Genomic DNA, 20,522 nt, shown 5'->3' on the forward strand with positions numbered 1-20,522 from the left:
GAGCTGTCTGAGGAGTGCAAGGGTGCTTGCACTTGATGTGCTGGCCCATGGATGGTCTTAAGGGCTTCATAAAAGGAGCGCATGTCTCCGGCATCGGCATGTTGTTGTGTCTTCTCCGCAAAAGCTAGCCACCAGTTGTTCTGCAGTATGCGGAGCTTGCTTTGCAGTGTGGAGCAGGCATTTCTGTAAGCTGTCTTGGCAGAGTGGTTATCAGGTTTAGCTAAAAGAGTCTTGTGGCATGCACGTTTCTTTTCTAGTAGTTCCTGGATCTGTGCATCAGACTCATCAAACCAGTCTTTATTTTTCCTGGCTGAGAAGCCCACTACTTCTGCTGCCATCTCCTGAAGGACGGTCTTTAATCTCATCCACTGTTGTTCAGGGTCATCAGGCAGGCCTTCTTCTCCACCCAGTCTCTCCTCTAGTTTGGCCTGGAACTCCATTTTTGTGTCTATGTCTTGCAGCTTGTGGACTTGTAGCTTCTTAAACTGTGGACCTTTTTTCTTAGGAGGGGGCTTGAAAGTGAAAGCAATCTTGGAACCAAGCGATGATCCGTATAGCAATCCGTGCTGGGCATCACCCTGGTATGTAGTACGTCTCTTCTATCATGCTGTCGCGTCAGAACGTAGTCCAGAAGATGCCAGTGTTTGGAGCGTGGGTGTCTCCAGGTTGCTTTGAAGCTCTCTTTCTGTTTCTGTTGGAACAGGCTGTTGGTGATCGTTAAGTCATGTGCAGAGCAGAACCCCAGCAGCAGGCGGCCACTGTCGTTACAGTTGTCTATGCCATGTTTCCCTAGCACGTCCTTCCATACATCAGAGTCGCGGCCCACTCTGGCGTTGAAATCTCCCATGATGAGGAGTTTGTCCTGGGTGTCGGCGCGCTGTAGAAGGTTGTGCAGATCGCTATAGAAAGCCTCCTTAACTCCGACGTCGGCCTGCATGGTTGGGGCATACACACTAACAATAGTGGCAAAATCCTTGTTGTTGATGTGGAGCCGGAGTGACGTGAGTCGGTCAGAATGTCCAACTGGCAAACTGTGTAACCTATGTGCTATGGCGCTCTTAATCATGAACCCGACCCCTGAGAGTCGACGATCTTCTTTAGCCTTCCGTGACCAGAGCAGTGTGTAGCCTGTGCCTTCCTCGGTGAGTGACCCTTGGTCTGCAAAGCGCACTTCGCTGAGTGCAGCAATGTCTATGTCAAGCCTTGCTAGCTCTTTGGCGACTAAGGCTGAGCGTCTTCAAGGACGATCGCTATTGTCTGAGTCCATCATTGTGCGTACATTCCAGCACGCAATTTTCAGGTTCTTTGTTTTTCTTTTCGCACCGCATGTAGTGATGCCCATTGGCAGCGGTGAGCCAACCGGATCTAGTGAGACAAGCCATGTTTAGACCACCTTTTCTAGGTCTGTCTCCATGTGGAGCAAGCAGGGCTATCCCTAAACAGGGCTCCTTGGTCACCCAGGGCCCTGCCGGATGATGCTGTTGTCTCGGGTCAGCAATCAAACGACCATAGCTCCTGAGCCGTCTGCATGCAGGATCGAGACTGCAGCTCCCAGTGCCACCATGCACCTGCTGTTTTCGCCTCTTCCCATCGCTGCAGGGCTTTCCTTCCCGCCTGCGCTCGTTGCTTAAAGTGGGGATCAGCTCGCGCACACCAATTCCACTCTTTAGGCAAGGTGGCACTCCACACTGGCACAGACAAGCTGAGACGGCTGTGGCGACCACCAGGCTGTAGGTTTTACATCAGAGTGACCTTCTCCTAGCCTCTGGCTAAAGAACCTTCCTCGGAGGCACGGGGGCAGTAACCCAGGCTGGGGGTTTAACATCAGGGTTTTCCTTCCCCTAGCTGGACCGCCTTAACAGGGCTAATGAGTCCCATCTACCCACTGCTATAACCCAGTCAGCTGGGAGGCTCGTGATGGCGGGAGCGCCTAGATCCCGTATAGGTCATGGACCTACCACTGCCATACTTGAATAAACAATATCTGTGTTGTAAAACAACAACAACAAAAACACAAAGCCAACCTAATCAAAACCAAAGTGAGTGCAGCTCCAGGAAAACCTACCTGAAACAATCTAAAACTGACTGAAAATAAATCTGACTCAATCTAAACCGAAAACAATTCATCTAGCGCAATGTAACTATAGCTTGTAAGCTAACAAACGGAATATCAAATCAAATCAAATTTATTTATTTATTTATATAGCGCCAAGTCACAACAAACAGTCGCCCCAAGGCGCTTTATATTGTAAGGCAAGAGCCATACAACAATTACAGAAAAACCCCAACAGTCAAAATGACCCCCCTGTGAGCAAGCACTTGGCGACAGTGGGAAGGAAAAACTCCCTTTTAACAGGAAGAAACCTCCAGCAGAACCAGGCTCAGGGAGGGGCAGTCTTCTGCTGGGACTGGTTGGGGTTGAGGGAATATAAAGCTAACCAAATCTAAATGCACTTAAAACAATCACAGTCGAAACCTTTATCACTATGAAAACAGATAAGTGTGTATAAAGCTAACTGAATCTGAAAGTAACTGAAAAACAGGTAACTGAACATAAATTAATGCAAAGATATGCAAACTGTTAAATGAATATAAAGCTAGCAATCTAAAATTACTTAAAATCACACTATCTGAATCTAAAAGTGTATTTATCACTATGAACATAATTTCATGCAAAGCAATAGCTAAATGGATATAAAGCTAACAAAGTAAAATTGTAAAATTGACGTAAAATAACACTATCTGAATCTAAAAATGTATTTATTACTATGAAAACAGTTACGTGTACATAAAGCTAACTGAAAAACAGCTAACTGAACATAAATTCATGCAAAGCTATGTGACTAGCTAAATGAATATAAAACTAACAATTTAAAATTTACTTAAAATAAGACTATATGAATCTAAAAATGTATTTATCACTATGAAAACAGTTAAATGTATATAAAGCTATCTGAAAAACAGCTAACTGACCATATAAATTCATGCAAAGCTATGCAAAGAGAGAGTTAGAGAAGTAGAAAAAAAATCATACTTACTAACATACTTCATTAAAAAATTTTATTTCTTAACATACATCCACTGCTGCATTTAAGGCCTGCAACACATTCCAGAGAAAGTTGTATGACAATACAAACAGATTAACATAATGAATCAATGAGACCAATTGTAGGGTGGATACAGGTTGGCTAGTTGGTACATGACTTGGTCACTGTTCCTCAGAATAGCATGTAGCTTCAAGAAGCACTCTACAGCATCCCCCAAACGATTTAATTTCTTGTATGTTAAACCTGTACATGTGGAAGGAGAGCAACAACAAGTTAATTATCTTTTCAACATTGGATTCTTTACTACTCCAGCCACATTTGTACACTGGATAAAACTATTCACAGTTCCAACTATGCTGGGAGTTTCCACAAAAACTTGTAGTACTTTATTGATCGCACAATTTCTTATTCTGATATTAAGTTAAAAGAAAATGTTATTTGCTAAAAACAAGTATGACCTGTGCCCTTATCTTGAGGATGAGTGGCAATAAATTGGGCACAAATGTCAGTCCAAAGGGGTTGTATTTACTGTGTTTATTAGTCAGAAGCAGGTTGTACTGCAAACATACAATGCATCTGGAAAGTATTCACAGCGCTTCACTTTTTCCACATTTTGTTATGTTACAGCCTTATTCCAAAACAAATAAATTATTTCCATCAGAACTCTACTCACAATGACCCATAATAACAGCATAATTTTTTTTTTTGCAAATTTCTTAAAAATGAAGCAAAGAAATCACGTGCATAGGTATTCACACCGTTTGTCAATACTTTGTCGATGCACGATATTTATTTCTTTGCTTTATTTTGCAATTTCAATAAAATAATTAAACTACGAAACACAATCAAATTGGTACATTTTAGTTCATTTTTTGGAAAATTAATGCACTGGGTGGTACAGCCAATTTGAACCCGAGAGCCGGGTGGAAATTTGCAGTATCGGGTCCCACCCGGCGATACCCACCATAGCTAGAACCCTAGATTCAGATCTGGGCTCTAGCTGGGCCACTCAAGGACATAATTTCTCCACTGTGAGATCAATAAAGTATATCTCCTCATTCAGAGTTGTCCTGAAACCACTCCTTTGATATCTTGGATGTGTGTTTAGGCACACTGTCCTGCTGAAAGATGAGCCATCACCCCAGTCTTAAGTCAAGAGTGCTCTGGAACAGGTTTCCATCCAGGATGTCTCTGTACATTACTGCATTCATGTTTCCCTCAATACTGACTAGTCTCCCAGTTCCTGCTGCTTAAAAACATCCCCACAGCATGATGCTGCCACCACCATGCTTCACTGTAGGGATGGTGCCTGGTTTCTTCCAAACATGACGCCTGACATTCACACCAAATCAGACCAGAGATTTTTGTTTCTCATGGTCTGAGAGTCCTTCAGGTGTCTTTTGGCAAACTGCAGGCAGGAGATTTAGTTGGTCTACTCCATCACCCCAGCTGCATGTCTGGCTCTGGTCTGGAATGAGGCCTGAACTCCAGCTCCTCCGTGTGGTTCTGCACGCTGTTGCGGTTCGATCGGTACCCCACAAAGTCATCCATCCTCCCTCAGCTCGGCGTCACTACTAAAAGTAGATGAAAAAAGGTTCTCCCAGCAGTGTGACTGGAGACTTGTTCTACTGCTGTTTTTTAAGCTTCTTGTGGTTCTAGACGCAAATCCAAGATGACGATTACTCAGCTGTGACATAGAAATTTTGCACCCCCACCCCCGCATCAGACGTGACGTGTTGGGACGCCTTGTCTACTGCATCTACCGCTTGTAGTGTGAAAGGCCCATTAGGTTTTTTTTTTTTTATTTTAATAAATTTGCAAAAAATGTGAAAACCTTTTTTCATATTGTCATTATGGGGTATAAAAATTAATTTCATCCATTTTGGAATAAGGCTGTAATATAAATGTGGAAAAAGTGCAGCATTGTGAATACTTTGGGTGCACTGTATATGTAGACAGATGTGTGTCTTTCCAGATCATGTCCAATCAACAGAACCAGTGGTGGGCACAGTTCTGATAACCGATAATTATCGAAGATAATGTTTTCATTATTGGATTATCTTTTTAGATAACTTTAAAAAACATTATCGGACTAATTATCTTGCGATAAATTAGACCGATAACGTGGTAAATAAACCTGAACAGCTACAAATATTTATAAAACTTAAAATCAGTTGAGCACCTACATGTTAAATGTTTAGTAATTGATGTGTAGTTCTACCCTCTGCAAAACAGAGAAGAGCTGCTTTAAGAAGAAACTGCTCTATCCTCTGCAGGCAAAGTAGAAGTGGTCCCCCCCATTAAACTCTAGTGCCTAAAACTCTCGTGAATATATTCTCTGGGTTTATAGACGTTGTTATTGTGTCTGCGTTTATTAAATTCCATGCATCTTAAATGTAGCAGACACGGATTATCTGGAATTTTGTTTTGGCAAGTTTTCAAGGTCTCTACTGCCATCTACTGGCCAGTAGTGTTCATTCGCCCTACTGACGTATCCCATAATCCCTTGCGTGCCAGAGAGTCACTGCAGTCAAACAACATATAGAGAATCAACACAATGACAGTTGTAAATTAATATTATACTACAAAAATGTATTTTTTTATGCTTTTCATCACGTTAATAAGAGATCGCTGCATGATACCCTGAAAACTTGCTAAAACAATTATAACAAATAATCCGTGTCTGTTACGTTTAATCTGCGTGGAATTTAATAAACGCAAACCGAATTTCAGACATATTATATATATTAGTCTCAAACAAAGAGGACAAACAGTGTTGTAAAGAACAATAATCAAGACATTAAAGAGCAAACTTTCCCGCAGAACGACATAATCAGGAAGCGATTGTAGCTCACAGCAGCTCCCACTGAAAATAACGGAGAGACGGCCTGTGATTCTCGCATGTTTACATAAAATAAACACAATAACAACGTCTATATACCCAGAGAATATATTCATGAGAGTTTTAGGCACAATATAAAAATAGTTTTATGTTGCGATGTTAATGGTGCTGTCTGTGTGCAGCGGACGGTTAAACTGCAGCGTGATCAGCGTGTCTCAATGTTACTGAGATTTCGCAGCGCGGCGACCTCTCCAAGGTTTTGCGGGATTTGAAACGTCAATAGGGCGAATAGCCAACATTTATGTGTCAAGACAATATTGAGTGCACGTTTTACAATATAATAAAACGTGCACACAATACAATAAAATGAGCACACATTCTCTCCACGTGCAAAACATTTTGCGATGACACTTCCAGGGCTCCGTAAAAATGCCTGTTTTTACAAATAAAAAAATAGAATATTTTCCAAAAGCACATTTATCTGTAAACATCAACACACATCACATTAATGTGTTGGTTTACATAATGAATAACTGAACCAATCAGTGTTTAGCAGAGGCACATTTTACCCAGAATCATTTGCGATCTGTCTGTGTTTTTTACAAAACTTCAGAATTAGTGCATTATTCAACATTAAAAGATATATGTTATATTTTAACTTTGTACAAATGACAGAACTGACATTAATGGAGTTATTCTATCAGTATTCATTTTATTTATACACTAAACCATAACTCAGCAGGGCTTTATTTTCCAAGACCTCTGCCTGACGGGAGCATTGTGATTGGGTACAGAGCTGGGCTTTGTGGCTGCGCTCAGCTTGCTTCTGTGCTGGAAGCCATGTAGTAAACAAGAGCTTCCAGCAGGGGGCAAGATGTTTAAAGTCAGAAGTGCGGGCTCATTGTTTGGGTCTGTTGTTGCTTTTGATGCTACCAGAAGCGATCGTGGTGTTAAAAGTCAAATTCAGTTTGTTAGTAGTTGCAAATGTACCAGAGACAATACTGGAATTTATCGGTTATCTGTAACTTCCGATACATTTTTAGGTGGTTTATCGTTTTATCTTATCAAAGATAACTTTTCAGTTATCTGATTATCTGTTATCAAAGTTAATTTTTTGGTTATCTGTGTCCACCACTGAACAGAATCTACCCAGGTGAACTCCAATTAAGCTGTAGAATCACCTCAAGGATGATCATTGGAAACAGCATGGACCTGAGCTCAATTTTGAGCTTAATGGTAAAGGCTATGAATACTTACTTACATGTGATTTCTTAGTTTTTTGTTTTTAATAAATTTGCAAAAATCAATTTTTTCCCCCCCATTGTCATTATGGGGGATTGTATGTGGAATTTTGAGAAAAAAAATTGAATTTCATTCATTTTGGAATAAGGCTGAAACATAATTGTCGAAAAAGTGAAGTGCCGTGAACACTTTCTGGATGCTCCAAAATAAACAATCAGTGTCACCTGTCATACCAAAGTATGCCAGGTGCTCAACACTGTGGTAGTGAACAGACAAGATGGAAAGTATGACTTCAGTTAGTAAACGTCCAACCCCATTTTTTTTTCTCATCCACCCACTAAACCAGCTGATTCTAATTAGTTAAACTCTTCAGACAGGTAGATGAGCTAATAGGTGAAATCACCTTTTTTAACTGCACAGGTAGAAGGAAAACATGGCAAAATGTTTACTTAGTGACGCCGGAGTTTTCACCTTTGATAAGCAGATGCACTATTTTCTAAGAAACTGATCTCCACGCACACATGAAATCAGCTGGCAAAAATTACAATGCTGGAAACTGCTATGAAAGTTCAATTAACAGAGACAACTACTGTGCAGGCCCTGTGGTCCATTGGTACCGGTGCTTATCTCTGGATGCCGTACTGTCAAGCAGGTAAGTGTTGATGACCCCCCGGACAGGATGGCCAGTCCAACACAGGTTACTTTCCCAGTTGAGGCTGGTACCCATTTACAGCTAGTGGACTGACAATGTAGATGGAGTGCCTTCTCCAACTACACTGGCGACGGTTTCGTGCATGCTCTTGCATGAATACAGTGCGAGCAGCTGGGACGCGTTGCACCACATCGCGCCGCTGCTGCGGAAAAAATAAAGTAAAAACCTGCTGGTACGTGTGGAACCACATCGCACCGCTGATGTGGACTAAAAGAAAAAACAACTGGTAAGTGTGGAACCATATCACACATTGCTATGGAGAGAGAGAGAAAAAAAAGAAATACTTGCCACGGGATTCAAACCAGCAATTTACAAAAGCGCCGATTAACAGATGGAAACGTTACCATCACTGTCCTATAATATGAGCATAAAATGCCTAAAATCAACAAGGAGATAAACATATAAAAAAAAGAAATTAGATGAGGAAGAAGTATTTAATTACGGTGAAAAAAGCGCTGTAATAACTGACAAAACATGGGGATATCCCATGGGGTGATTCCCTGCATGGCACGATATTCAACAGCATTGCGGTGCGCTGAAGCAATACAGTTGTATGTGAAAGTTTGGGCACCCCTGATAATTTTCATGATTTTCGTTTATAAATCATTGGTTGTCTGGATCAGAAATTTCAGTTAAAGGGGATAGAGAATCAAAATCATCTTTTTCATGTTTTTGGTGTTAGTTCAGAGTCTCCCCGCTGTGGGGAATACACACGAAGTGCCAGCAAGTTTCAGAACCTCTATTTCAAGTATTTCTCCTTTTTTGAATTGCCCCTAGAAAACAGGCCAATCCGTTTTTTGAGAGAAAAGTTACATCACTTTTTTACCAATAGCCCCACCCCCACACACACCCACACCCTTTCACACACGCCCCTTCTAAATTAATTATTCATAAGGTTGTGCCCACCCATTCGTAACACTGGAAGAGGAGCAATGGCTAGCTACAGGTGTGCCTTCCCAGGCTGTCATAGCGGACTACGATCTTTACATATTCTTCCCATGGAAAGCAATGTACGCGATCAACGGCTTTTATTCATTTTAACCGCATCCCCAGTACATACAACTGCCGACTATTTCTTTGCTCTGCGCATTTCACGGAGGACTGTTTCACAAACCTTGCACAATTTCGAGCTGGCTTCAGTCGGCATTTAATACTTAGTAGAGGGTCAGTTCCGACTTTGCAACAAAATCAACCCCAGCAATCAGTACAGCCTGTAAGTATCACATTTTCTTTTGTTTTAAATTTATTTTTAAATTTATTTTGGATCGTTTTTTATTATCATTATTATTTTGTGACTGGACTTTATGTCACAGTCAGCCTCTGGCTGACTTCATGTTGGTGGGCGAGGAACAAGATTTATCACTCAACAGCAATGTTGAAACGTGATCTGTTAAATAAGTTAGTGAAGATTACTGTCGTCTCATTTTCGCTACAACGCTCTCAACTTTTGTTCAGAATCAGCTTCTTATCACTGGTAACGACGCGGATTTCCTCTCACTCAAACCCGCAGCTTCACAGTGCTTTAAACCATCGTCCACAGACTTCAATAGCAACACAAGTGCAGCAAAACGAGATGAGCCATTGGATAAATGCTGGGCTTTGTCCCGCCCATCGGAGGCTCTGCGTGTCTGGGGGTCTATGGGGCAGTGGGCTGGCCTCGGCTGGCCCGGACACCCAGCTTCTGCATGATGATTGGATGATCTGTCTGAGGCTGAATCCATTTTTGATTGACAGCAAAATGAGCGAATCAGCGATCATTTTCATTCTGTTCTGTGTTGAACCGGAGACTTTCCTCATCCTCTTAGCGGCATTTTCAGTGAGAGCAAGGGCAGCTAATCAAACAACGGCAACCGATCAGCGCCACCTACTTGCATTTCATAATGAGGTTGCCAAATAAGCTCCGAAACAGCAGGGGTGGTGGCCAAGTGGTTAATGCGCTTGGTTTCAGTTCAGAAGGCTCCGGGTTCAAATCCCACCCCTGCCACATTTCTCCATGTAATGTGGAGTTGCGTCAGGAAGGGCATCCAGCGTAAAACCTGTGCCAATTCAACATGCAGATCCAACTTGGATTTGCTGTGGCGACCCCGAGTGCAAACAAGGGAGCAGCTGAAGGGACTTACAAATAAGCTCCGAAACGACGCCATTAAAAGCAAACGAGGCATTCTAAACCCAGCATAGTAACAAAGCTGTTTCAGAGAGCCTTTTAGGAAGGTTCTGAGCCATTACAGACCCAACCAATTTTTTTGGGCTACATATCACATCACAGAACAAGGATTAATGCCCCATTCAACCTCTCTCTATCACCTTTAAATGTATCATACAGCAGATGAACACACTGATATTTGAAAAGTGAATTGAATTGTTTCGTATTTACAGAAAGTGTCCAATAATTAAACAAACTTAGGCAGGTGAATAAATTTGGGCACCTTTTGGTTTAGGGATAATCAATAAGTAAAAGATTTTCATACCACTTCCGACTCATAAATTTGAAGGCTTCATGCTCACAGATGGTGGTTTTGAATGTAGGTTATCTTTAACCTAGTTGACTTATAATGACCAGAATTATTTCAGTTCATTCTAATTGCAGGTATGCATCCAGTTAGTGTGATTGAGAGACAAAGTTGGGCATGATAAATGCAGACACTGATTAAAGGGAGAAAGATCTTCCCCAACTTTTTTCAGTGTTAGTCAGATGTGGTCACTATGCTATAATGCAGCTTCACCATGACATGTTAAAGGCTGTTACCCAAGTTGTAGAGGGCCTCAGTGCAGGACGAATCATTCCTCAGAGCTTCTTTGTAAATCTCTTCAGCCTTCTCATAATCTTGTTTAATAAACACTACGTTGCCCTTGTTGATAAGTGCTACCGGGTTGTAGCGATCAGCATTCATGGCAAGGTCAGCATATCGCTCAGCCTGGGCAAAGTCCTTTTCCTGCAAGAGAAGTGCACATCTACTGATGGCAGAAAAAATACAGAACACTAAAGCCCCTGATTCTGTAAAGTGCAGAAACCATGCAGAATTTGATATTTACCATTTACAACAGCAAGAGATAAACTTGTTAGTGTCAGGTATTAAATTCCCTGATGCCCTGGTAGCAGTGAAAAACGGCATCCTCAATGGAATTCTACAAAGCACTGAGATGCTAGTTAAAAAAAAAAAAAACAAACAAAACTGCTGCCCCTCACAGCCCTTTATAGAATCAGACTGATATAAATATAGCACTGATTCTTGTACCGTCTTGTTCCATAACTCCTTCTCATGTTTTGCAACTACAATCACCATTTTTTTCCATTGTTGCCGGAGCTCTTGAAGGCCTAGGAAGGTCCTTTAGGCCATGGGCTGTGTAATCAATATCCCTTTGGATTTCTGAGACCATGATCTACGTCTGGGGTGGGCATGAAAATGTTGTCAAATGAAAGCCTATTTGGTAGTTTAACGTTTCCCATAATCCCCCTGGCGGCCCCCTGAGCTTCCCAGAATACACTGCAGTGCCAGCAGAGCCCCGGCATCTCACAGTGCATGAAAACAATGGCAAAGCAAGGATGTGGATGGCATTGATCCAGCAAGTTCATGGGCAATTATGATGATGACACGTTCTCCCAAGTTGAGAGGGTTATCTTGAGGAGGTGTAGCACCTGTGATGGACTTCTGCCATGACCCAATGTTGTCTTATTATCCATACTTCAAGAGGTTTGCTTACACTGTGCCCTGAACTGGAACTCTGCTGAAACTGACCTCTCGCGTGAGTCACGGACCAGGAGACGGCGTGAGATTCACAACTGCAAAACAACGAATGTACCCCGAACAAAATACTTTTTTGAAAAATGTAAATTTTTAGTATTATTGAGAACCACTGGCCCCAAAATGTCAACAAGCATCAAGTATGTCATTTTCAAAAAAGAAAAGAAAAAAATGTTGTTTCATCAGCATTTTGGATTTTATTATTAAATAAGCAAAAAAAAAAAGTAATCAGTTACTCCATTTCACTAGCGCTGCCATCCTTATTAGAATCTTCTACACAGTCATTATCTAAAGTACTGCATCCAGTGATGATGTGACAATCATGTTTGTAGAAACTGAGTTGCAAACAATAAAAAGACAAGTTCTACATTCAAACACACAGAGCATTTGCTTTAATCACAGAAAAGTAAAACACTGAAGCATCACTTTTCAGGCACCATCTTAAATACTCCTGGCCCGGCTTGACTCCACGGGGGTGGCCGTGGATGACAAAAGGCCAGACGTATCAAATACACATTCTTATCTGCAGCTGGAACAAAGCAAAGGAAGTTAAAGCTTTCTGAGTGGTACTTCAAAACCCTTTGTGTGGCAATTCACAGAAGCCTATGACTTTGAGCATCATGAGAGGTGACTATATCTGAGAACAGCAGAAAAACCAGTGTTGTTGCATTTCCTTCTGAACAATGTTTGAGTTGGTGAATCTGTACGGGACAGTCCTTTTGTGACAGGCCTTTTGTGTGCGTGTGCGCTACACAGGCCCTCCCAGAATTCACCATAGGGAAGAACCATAAATGGAAAAATTTAAAGGGAAAGTCAACAACAGAGGCGACGTATAATCCGGCCACAGCGGCTCCGTCCAAGCGGGTTGTTGGTGGTGCTGCATGTAGGAGCTTTAGGCATGCGTGTTGGGCGGCTTGGTGGACAGCCTCGTGTAGGTAGGTGTGCCAGCTCCGTGAGTATGTCCAGATCCAGGTGGGCCGGTTTGAGGCGGTCCACTGAAATGTGTTCGGCTTTGCCGCCGACGTCCACCATAAAGGTTTTGTCACCTGTCTTAAGGACATGAAAGGGGCCGTTGTAAGGGGGCTATAGTGGTCCTCTGTGCATGTTATTACGAATATAAACATAATCCGCTGACTGCAGGCATGGGGGTGTGTAGGAAAACAGAGTGCCATGTTGTGTAGTCTGCACCGGTGGGAAAAAAAGTCCTGAAGGTCACCCTTTTGGTGGGTCGCTGAGCAGGGGGCTGTGGTGTCGGGGATGAAATCCCCAGGGACCCGTAGTGGTTGACCTTAAAGTAGCTCCACCGATGAAGACTGGAGATCCTTATGGGCAGTCAGCAGGCCTAGCATGACCCATGAGAGCCTGTCTAGCCAACCACTGTCAGTTAATCCAGCGCGTAGAGCGACATGAACTATGAGCCTCTGTCTGAAGTCAGGTCCGCCTGGGTTCCATAATGAGCAACCCTTGGACCAATGAACGCTTGGGCCATGCTGGCCGTTGATGTGGACATCAGCGGTACCGCCTCCAGCCACTGAGTGGTTCTGTCCACCATGGTGAGGAGGTGTGTAAATCCTAAAGAGGGGGGAAGGGGTCCCACAAGGTCCACATTAACATGGTTGAAACGCCATTCAGGTACTGGGAAGTGGGTCAGGGGGACCTTGATGTGCCTGTGAATGTTGGAGCGCTGGCAGGCCCCACAAGAGGTTGAAAAGGTTCTGACGTCCTTTTTGCCAGACGAACTTCACTGCCACCGGCCGTTGTGATGTTTTCGCTCAAGGGTGGAAAAGGCCGTGCACAGCGTCGAAAATGTGCCACTTCCATGTGGTGGGGATGACTGTATGGTTGCCTTGTGGAGACGTCACAGAGCAGTTTGGCACAGACTTCACCGAAGGCGATGTCTGTAAGATGTCATCCGGTGGTCACTGATCTGACTGCTTGCACCTCCAGATCAACAGTTTTATCTGTAACCATGTGACTGTAGTCCAGGTCGAGGTAGATGATGGCCGTGAAGGCTTGGAAGAGGCAGTCCGCAATAGAGTTTGTCTTGCTGGTGACGTGCTGGATGTCTGATTCGTGGTTATCAAAGCCAACTTTTTGGTTAGCTGTGCCTACCACTGGTCAGATCATTATAAATAAGGCTGTGTGGAATTGTGATCATGTATTTCATGATGTTGATCGATGCATCAATTACTGGTCTGTTCCAATTTCTTTTTCTAATTTCTCATAACCAGCAACAGAATTTACACAGACAAAAGAGAACTGCGACCTTCATTGCTTTGTATCACCATGACCGCCACTTTATATTTATACTTCACATTCTTCTTAAACAGCCACTCAATTAGACACAGTCAGTGAGTCATAGTGTTTGATTTATCATATATAAAATTTAAGGTGACTTCTCTATTCATCACCTGGTTGATGTCTGGCATAGGGGTCATGGTCTTCAGTACCTGGTGGATAGGGAGGGATATGAGACACTTGTTTGAGACATTTGTTTGTTCTAGATTGGTCTACTGCAATATTCTATTTTCTGGTTTACCGCAGTCCAGCATTAGGGTCTCCAACTGGTTCAAAATGCTGCTGCCAGACGTTTGACAAGAAGAAGAATGTTTGACCACATTACACCCATTTTGGTGTCTCTTGGCTTCCTGTCCCTGTGAGATCAGATTTTAAGGTTCTGCTATTAACCTATAAAATTATTCACAGACAAGCACCTCCTTACCTAGCTGGCCTAATTAAACCCTACGTACCGGCCTGGGCTCTGCGTTCTCAGGTTGCAGGACTACTTTGTGTCCCGACGGTGAATAAAAAGTCTGTGGGTCACAGAGCTTTCTCTTATCGTGCACCTGTTTTGTGGAATATTGTCCCTGCATCAATAAAACAGTCAGATTCTGTAGAGACTTTCAAGTTCAGACTTAAGACGCACTTACTTTCCCTTTCGTATGACATAGTATGTTACTATGCTTTCTACCCTTTAAATTAATTTTATTAGTAAACAGAGCGGGCCGCGGCCTCAACTTCATCTAAAGTCTGGGTCTTTTAGTGAAGCTTAGGGCTAGTGGCTGGCAATCGCCTCCAGTATTTCTTCTGTTTTTCTTGTTGCTTAATGCTGACAATTTATACCGTATTTGTTGTCTTTCTGTCGCCTGATTCTGTTTTTTTTTTTTTCTCTCTCTGTTTGAGATGCAGCTCCATCCAGAAGTGGGAGTGGGTGTCTTCTTCTGCAGGCCTCCCATCCATAACACCAGCATGGACTCCCAAAATTTCCTGTAAATTTGTATTGTCAACTGTGTCGGTAGCATGGCCCAAGCAGAGGGTCACCCATTTGAGTCTGGTCTGCTTGAGGTTTCTTCCTCAACTCTTCAAAGGGAGTTTTTCCTTACCACACTCACCTGTGTGCTTCCTCTAGGGGTTGTTAAGGTTAGACCTTACTTGTGTGAAGCGCCTTGAGGCAGCTTTGTTGTGATTTGGAATTATATAAATGAAATGAATTGAATAGGTATGGTCCCGAGAAATGCTCCTGGGTGCCTCGCTCTTTTATATGGTGGGAGCGTTTCATCGGGGTCGCCCAGGTGGCTCCCGTTCAGATACTATTAGGATGTGCACATTGTCCCCGCTTCTGTTTTCCCAATCTCTCTTATTTAGTGTCTGTTTGCTGGGCTGGGTGTGTCTGACCTAGTTTTCACTCTGCCTCCACCTGATCAAGCTCACCTGTTCGCTTACAACTTCACACATTCTTGAGAAATGTAAGTAATATTTTCTTTCAATTTTTAAACAGAACCTAATGAGTAATGAAAACAAGGAATTTTTTGTCTGTGGTCTTGAATGAAAACAAGGTGTCCAATGTTTTACACAATATTTTATGATAAAATACTGAATAGTTACATTAAATTACAGGATGAACAGTACCAGTGAATAAACAATACCTTTTGTCAAAATTATGAAAAGCAAAAAGGTGCAAAGTTGATCTAAATTTGTAACTTCAAATTTTCTAAAATTCTCTTTGTCATCTTTTTGAAAAAAAGATGAGAATGGCTTCATTGTCTGGTGAGAGGATAACAACAATAACTATTTAAGATAAACTTTATTGATCTCACAGAGGAGAAATTCACATTACGTCGGCTCTTAAAAAACACAAGATTTGTGCAAGTAGAGGAAAATGTTCATCAAACAGCGTGTGCAAGGATAAGCAATAATAATAATACAGTACAAGACATAAGAAATGAGGTAGAAATAGAATATGTGTGTGTGTATATATACACTCAAAAAAAATATAAACGCAACACTTTTGGTTTTGCTCCCATTTTGTATGAGATGAACTCAAAGATCTAAAACTTTTTCCACATACACAATATCACCATTTCTCTCAAATATTGTTCATAAACCAGTCTAAATCTGTGATAGTGAGCACTTCTCCTTTGCTGAGATAATCCATCCCACCTCACAGGTGTGCCATATCAGGATGCTGATTAGACACCATGATTAGTGCACAGGTGTGCCTTAGACTGCCCACAATAAAAGGCCACTCTGAAAGGTGCAGTTTTATCACACAGCACAATGCCACAGATGTCGCAAGATTTGAGGGAGCATGCAGTTGGCATGCTGACAGCAGGAATGTCAACCAGAGCTGTTGCTCGTGTATTGAATGTTCATGTCTCTACCATAAGCCGTCTCCAAAGTCGTTTCAGAGAATTTGGCAGTACATCCAACCAGCCTCACAACCGCAGACCACGTGTAACCACACCAGCCCAGGACCTCCACATCCAGCATGTTTACCTCCAACATCGTCTGAGACCAGCCACTCGGACAGCTGCTGAAACAATCGGTTTGCATAACCAAAGAATTTCTGCACAAACTGTCAGAAACCGTCTCAGGGAAGCTCATCTGCATGCTCGTCGTCCTCATCGGGGTCTCGACCTGACTCCAGTTCGTCGTCGTAACCGACTTGAGTGGGCAAATGCTCACATTCGCTGGCGTTTGGCACGTTGGAGAGGTGTTCTCTTCACGGATGATGCGAAGGAGATGTGTTGCACTGCATGAGGCAAATGGTGGTCACACCAGATACTGACTGGTATCCCCCCCAATAAAACAAAACTGCACCTTTCAGAGTGGCCTTTTATTGTGGGCAGTCTAAGGCACACCTGTGCACTAATCATGGTGTCTAATCAGCATCCTGATATGGCACACCTGTGAGGTGGGATGGATTATCTCAGCAACGGAGAAGTGCTCACTATCACAGATTTAGACTGGTTTGTGAACAATATTTGAGGGAAATGGTGATATTGTGTATGTGGAAAAAGTTTTAGATCTTTGAGTTCATCTCATACAAAATGGGAGCAAAACCAAAAGTGTTGCGTTTATATTTTTGTTGAGTATATATATATATATATATATATATACACACACACACACACATTATATATACACATATGTGCACACACATACCTATATGCATATATATAAACATGATTGGGATTGAAAAGGAGATAGGAGCATCTTCTTTACAATATGTGAAATGGAGTTTAGGTGTGGTAAGGTGACATTAGTGCAGGGATTTGTAAACGAGTTGTTAGTGCACATCATTTGTGGACATATTACTGCATGTGGTTATTTCACAGTGTTATTGTACAGTCTGACCGCAGCAGGGAGGAACGTCCTGCGGTATCGTTCCTTCTTGCACTGAGGGTGCCTCAGCCGGTCACTGAACGAGCTGGTCAGCTCCACTACAGTCCGGTGCAGAGGGTGAGAGGAGTTGTCCATGATGGATTTGAACTTGGTTAACACCCTCCTCTCAGCCACCTCCTCCAGAGAGTCCAGAGGACAGCCCAGGACAGAGCTGGACTTCCTGACCAGCTTGTTCAGTCTCTTTCTCTCCTGCTCTGTGCTGCCCGGGGCCCAACAGACGACAGCATAGAGGAGAGCAGAGGCTACAACAGAGTCGTAGAAGGTCCTAAGCAGAGGCCTGCTCACTCCAAAGGATCTCAGTCTCCTCAGGAGGTGGAGGCGACTCTGGCCTTTTTTGTACAGGGCGTCGGTGTTGTGAGTCCAGTCTAGTTTGCTGTTGAAGTGAACACCCAGGTATTTGAAACTGTCCACAATCTCTATGTCCTCCCCCTGGGTGTTCACCGGTGGGTGAGGTGGTGGTTTCCTCCTGAAGTCGATCACCATCTCCTTCATCTTACTGGTGTTGAGACACAAGTGGTTGCGCTCACACCAGTCGACAAAGTCTGTGATGACCGACCACGGTACTCCAGCTCATTCCCCTCAGACACACGACCCACAATGGCGGAGTCATCAGAGAACTTCTGGAGGTGGCAGCTGTCCATGTTGTAGGTGAAGTTTGAGGTGTAGAGGGTGAAGAGGAAAGGCGAGAGGACAGAGCCCTGGGGGGCCCCGGTGCTGCACCTTACCACCTCAGACTGGCAGCCACACAGCCGCACATACTGCGGGCGGTCATTGGGGTAGTCGATGGTCCAGGCAGCGAGGTGTCCATCCACAGCGCTGGTCTAATGGTGTTGAAAGCGCTGGAGAAATCAAAGCACATGACTCTCACAGTGCTCCCGTCGGTCTCCAGGTGGGTGAACACTCGCTGCAGTAGGTAGATGACACTGTCATCTACCCCGATGTTGAACCTGTAGACGAACTGCAGTAGGTCCAGGGTGTTGCTCACCATGGTGCGGAGGTGAGACAGGATGAGCCGTTCCATGGTCTTCATGAGGTGGGAGGTCAGGGCAACTGGTCTGTAGTGGGCCGGTTCCTTGGCGTGCGGTGTTTTGGGAACTGGGACCACACAGGAGGTCTTCCACAGGGTGGGGACCACCCCCAGGCTGAGGCTCATGTTGAATGTGGCTGAGGACCTCATAGAGCTCATCTGCACAGATCCTCAGCAGCCTCGTGGGGATCCCATCAGGTCCTGCTGCTTTCCTCTGCTTCAGCCGCAGGAGCTGGCCTCTCACCTCGGTTGGGGTTACGGGGGGGTGTGAGCTGAGGCGGGCTGGTGCTGAATACAGTCGTGCGGGAGGAGGGACGGGGTCTGGGGTGCAGTGGAGGTGACCAGGGGTAGAAGGTGGGGGGTCAGAGGGACTGGAGGGCTGGCCGCTGGAGACATGTGGAGAGCCGGGAGCAGGCAGGGGGGCAGGCGTAGAGGAGCCAAAACGGTTAAAGTAGCTGTTTAGCTCCTCTGCGAACCAAGAATCAATCAATCAATCAATCAATCAATCAACATTTATTTATAAAGCGCTTTACAGCACCGACTGGTGTCCAAAGTGCTTAACATTAAAAACACAAATTTACAAAATAAAACACATATAAAATTAAATTTTAAAACAACACATAAAAAAAAAACATAAAAATAACAGAACATGTCACCTCCCCACTAAGTGTTAAAAGCCAGTTTAAATAAATAAGTCTTTAACTTAGATTTAAAAAGTGCTAGGTCAGGAATAGTACGTAACTCAAGAGGTAGCTCATTCCACAGTCTGGGGCCAGCTACCGCGAAAGCATGATCACCCCAGCGTTTATATCTTGACCTTGGAACATCTAAGTAAAGCTGGCCAGACGCCCTTAACGTCCTACTGTAGGTGCGCAAAGTTAAAATTTCAGACAAGTAGGGAGGTGCAAGGCCATAAATAGCTTTAAAAACAAACATTAAAATTTTAAAATCAATTCTAAAACGAACTGGAAGCCAGTGGAGTGAGTACAGGATGGGCGCAATATGCTCACGTCTAGAAGTGTTTGTCAAAAGACGAGCAGCAGCATTCTGCACCAACTGGAGACGCGCAAGAGACGACTGATTAATGCCCACATAAAGTGCATTACAATAATCAAGTCTGGAGCTGATGAAAGCATGAATGGCCGTCTCAAGATCACGTCTACTGAGAAAGTGCTTTATTTTAGCCAAGAGGCGAAGTTGGAAAAAACTAGCTTTGACAACAGAATTTATCTGTTGATCGAACCTCAAACAGCTGTCAAATATCACTCCCAAATTCTTGACAGCTGGTTTTACATAGTTAGCCAAAGCACCAAAATTTGGTGTTACCACATTTGGTATGCCAGTGCGCTCAAACACCATGATCTCAGTTTTACCATCATTCAGGTAAAGGAAGTTTCGGGACAGCCACTGCTTTACATCACGAATACAATTAAATAATGATGACAAAGCATCACTCCCATTAGTCCTCACAGGCAGATAGATTTGCAGATCATCTGCATAACAATGAAAGGACAAATTGTGCTGGGTTATAATTGACCCCAATGGCAGAATGTACAAAGAAAATAGAATCGGCCCAAGGACAGATCCCTGCGGCACTCCACAGCACAGAGGAGCAGTTGATGAGGAAAGGTCCCCAATCATGACAGAAAAGCTCCTTTCAGCCAAATATGATCTAAACCACTCAAGTGCAATACCATGAATGCCAATAAAATGTTCCAACCGGGAAACAAGTACTGTGTGATCCACAGTATCAAAGGCTGCTGTGAGGTCCAACAGAACCAGCACAGCAGGATTCCCTGCATCCACCGACAGAGTAATATCATTATGAACTTTTAAAAGTGCTGACTCAGTGCTGTGTCGCGATCTAAACCCAGACTGGAATTTTTCAAGGATGAGATTGTCTTCTAAAAATGATTGTAACTGTAAAAAGACAACCTTTTCTAAAACCTTAGATAGAAATGGCAGATGAGAGACAGGTCTAAAATTGGATAAAACTGATGAGTCCAGGTGATCTAAGGCAAGCATTGATAAAAGTTAGGAGACCCGCCCCAACAGTATTAAAAGCCTCCTTCAGCACCTTAGCTGGAACAACATCAAAAGGACAACTTGTAGATTTTATGTTTTACAACATCAGCGAGAGATGCAAAAGAAATGGGCTCAAACTGTTCGAGCACAGCAGAATGTGCACGAGGAGCAGACAACTCAACATTACAGTTCTGATCAG

At 43.3% G+C, this 20,522-nt stretch overlaps 1 protein-coding gene across 3 annotated transcripts in view; it reads right to left on the bottom strand.

Annotated features, from left to right (window-relative positions):
• ift88 (intraflagellar transport 88 homolog) overlaps positions 1-20,522 on the bottom strand; it is a 146,840-nt gene that overhangs the window by 24,736 nt on the left and 101,582 nt on the right. For all 3 annotated transcript variants that reach the window (XM_034186160.1, XM_034186159.1, XM_034186158.1), the window contains 2 exons: positions 10,590-10,776; positions 3,182-3,290 (listed from right to left, as the gene is read on the bottom strand). In XM_034186160.1, coding sequence (XP_034042051.1) covers positions 3,182-3,290; positions 10,590-10,776 — 296 coding nt within the window. The remainder of the gene's footprint in view (positions 1-3,181; positions 3,291-10,589; positions 10,777-20,522) is intronic.

This window comes from Thalassophryne amazonica, chromosome 14 (genome assembly GCF_902500255.1).
Source record: "Thalassophryne amazonica chromosome 14, fThaAma1.1, whole genome shotgun sequence".
In the NCBI taxonomy this organism is placed as follows: domain Eukaryota; kingdom Metazoa; phylum Chordata; class Actinopteri; order Batrachoidiformes; family Batrachoididae; genus Thalassophryne; species Thalassophryne amazonica.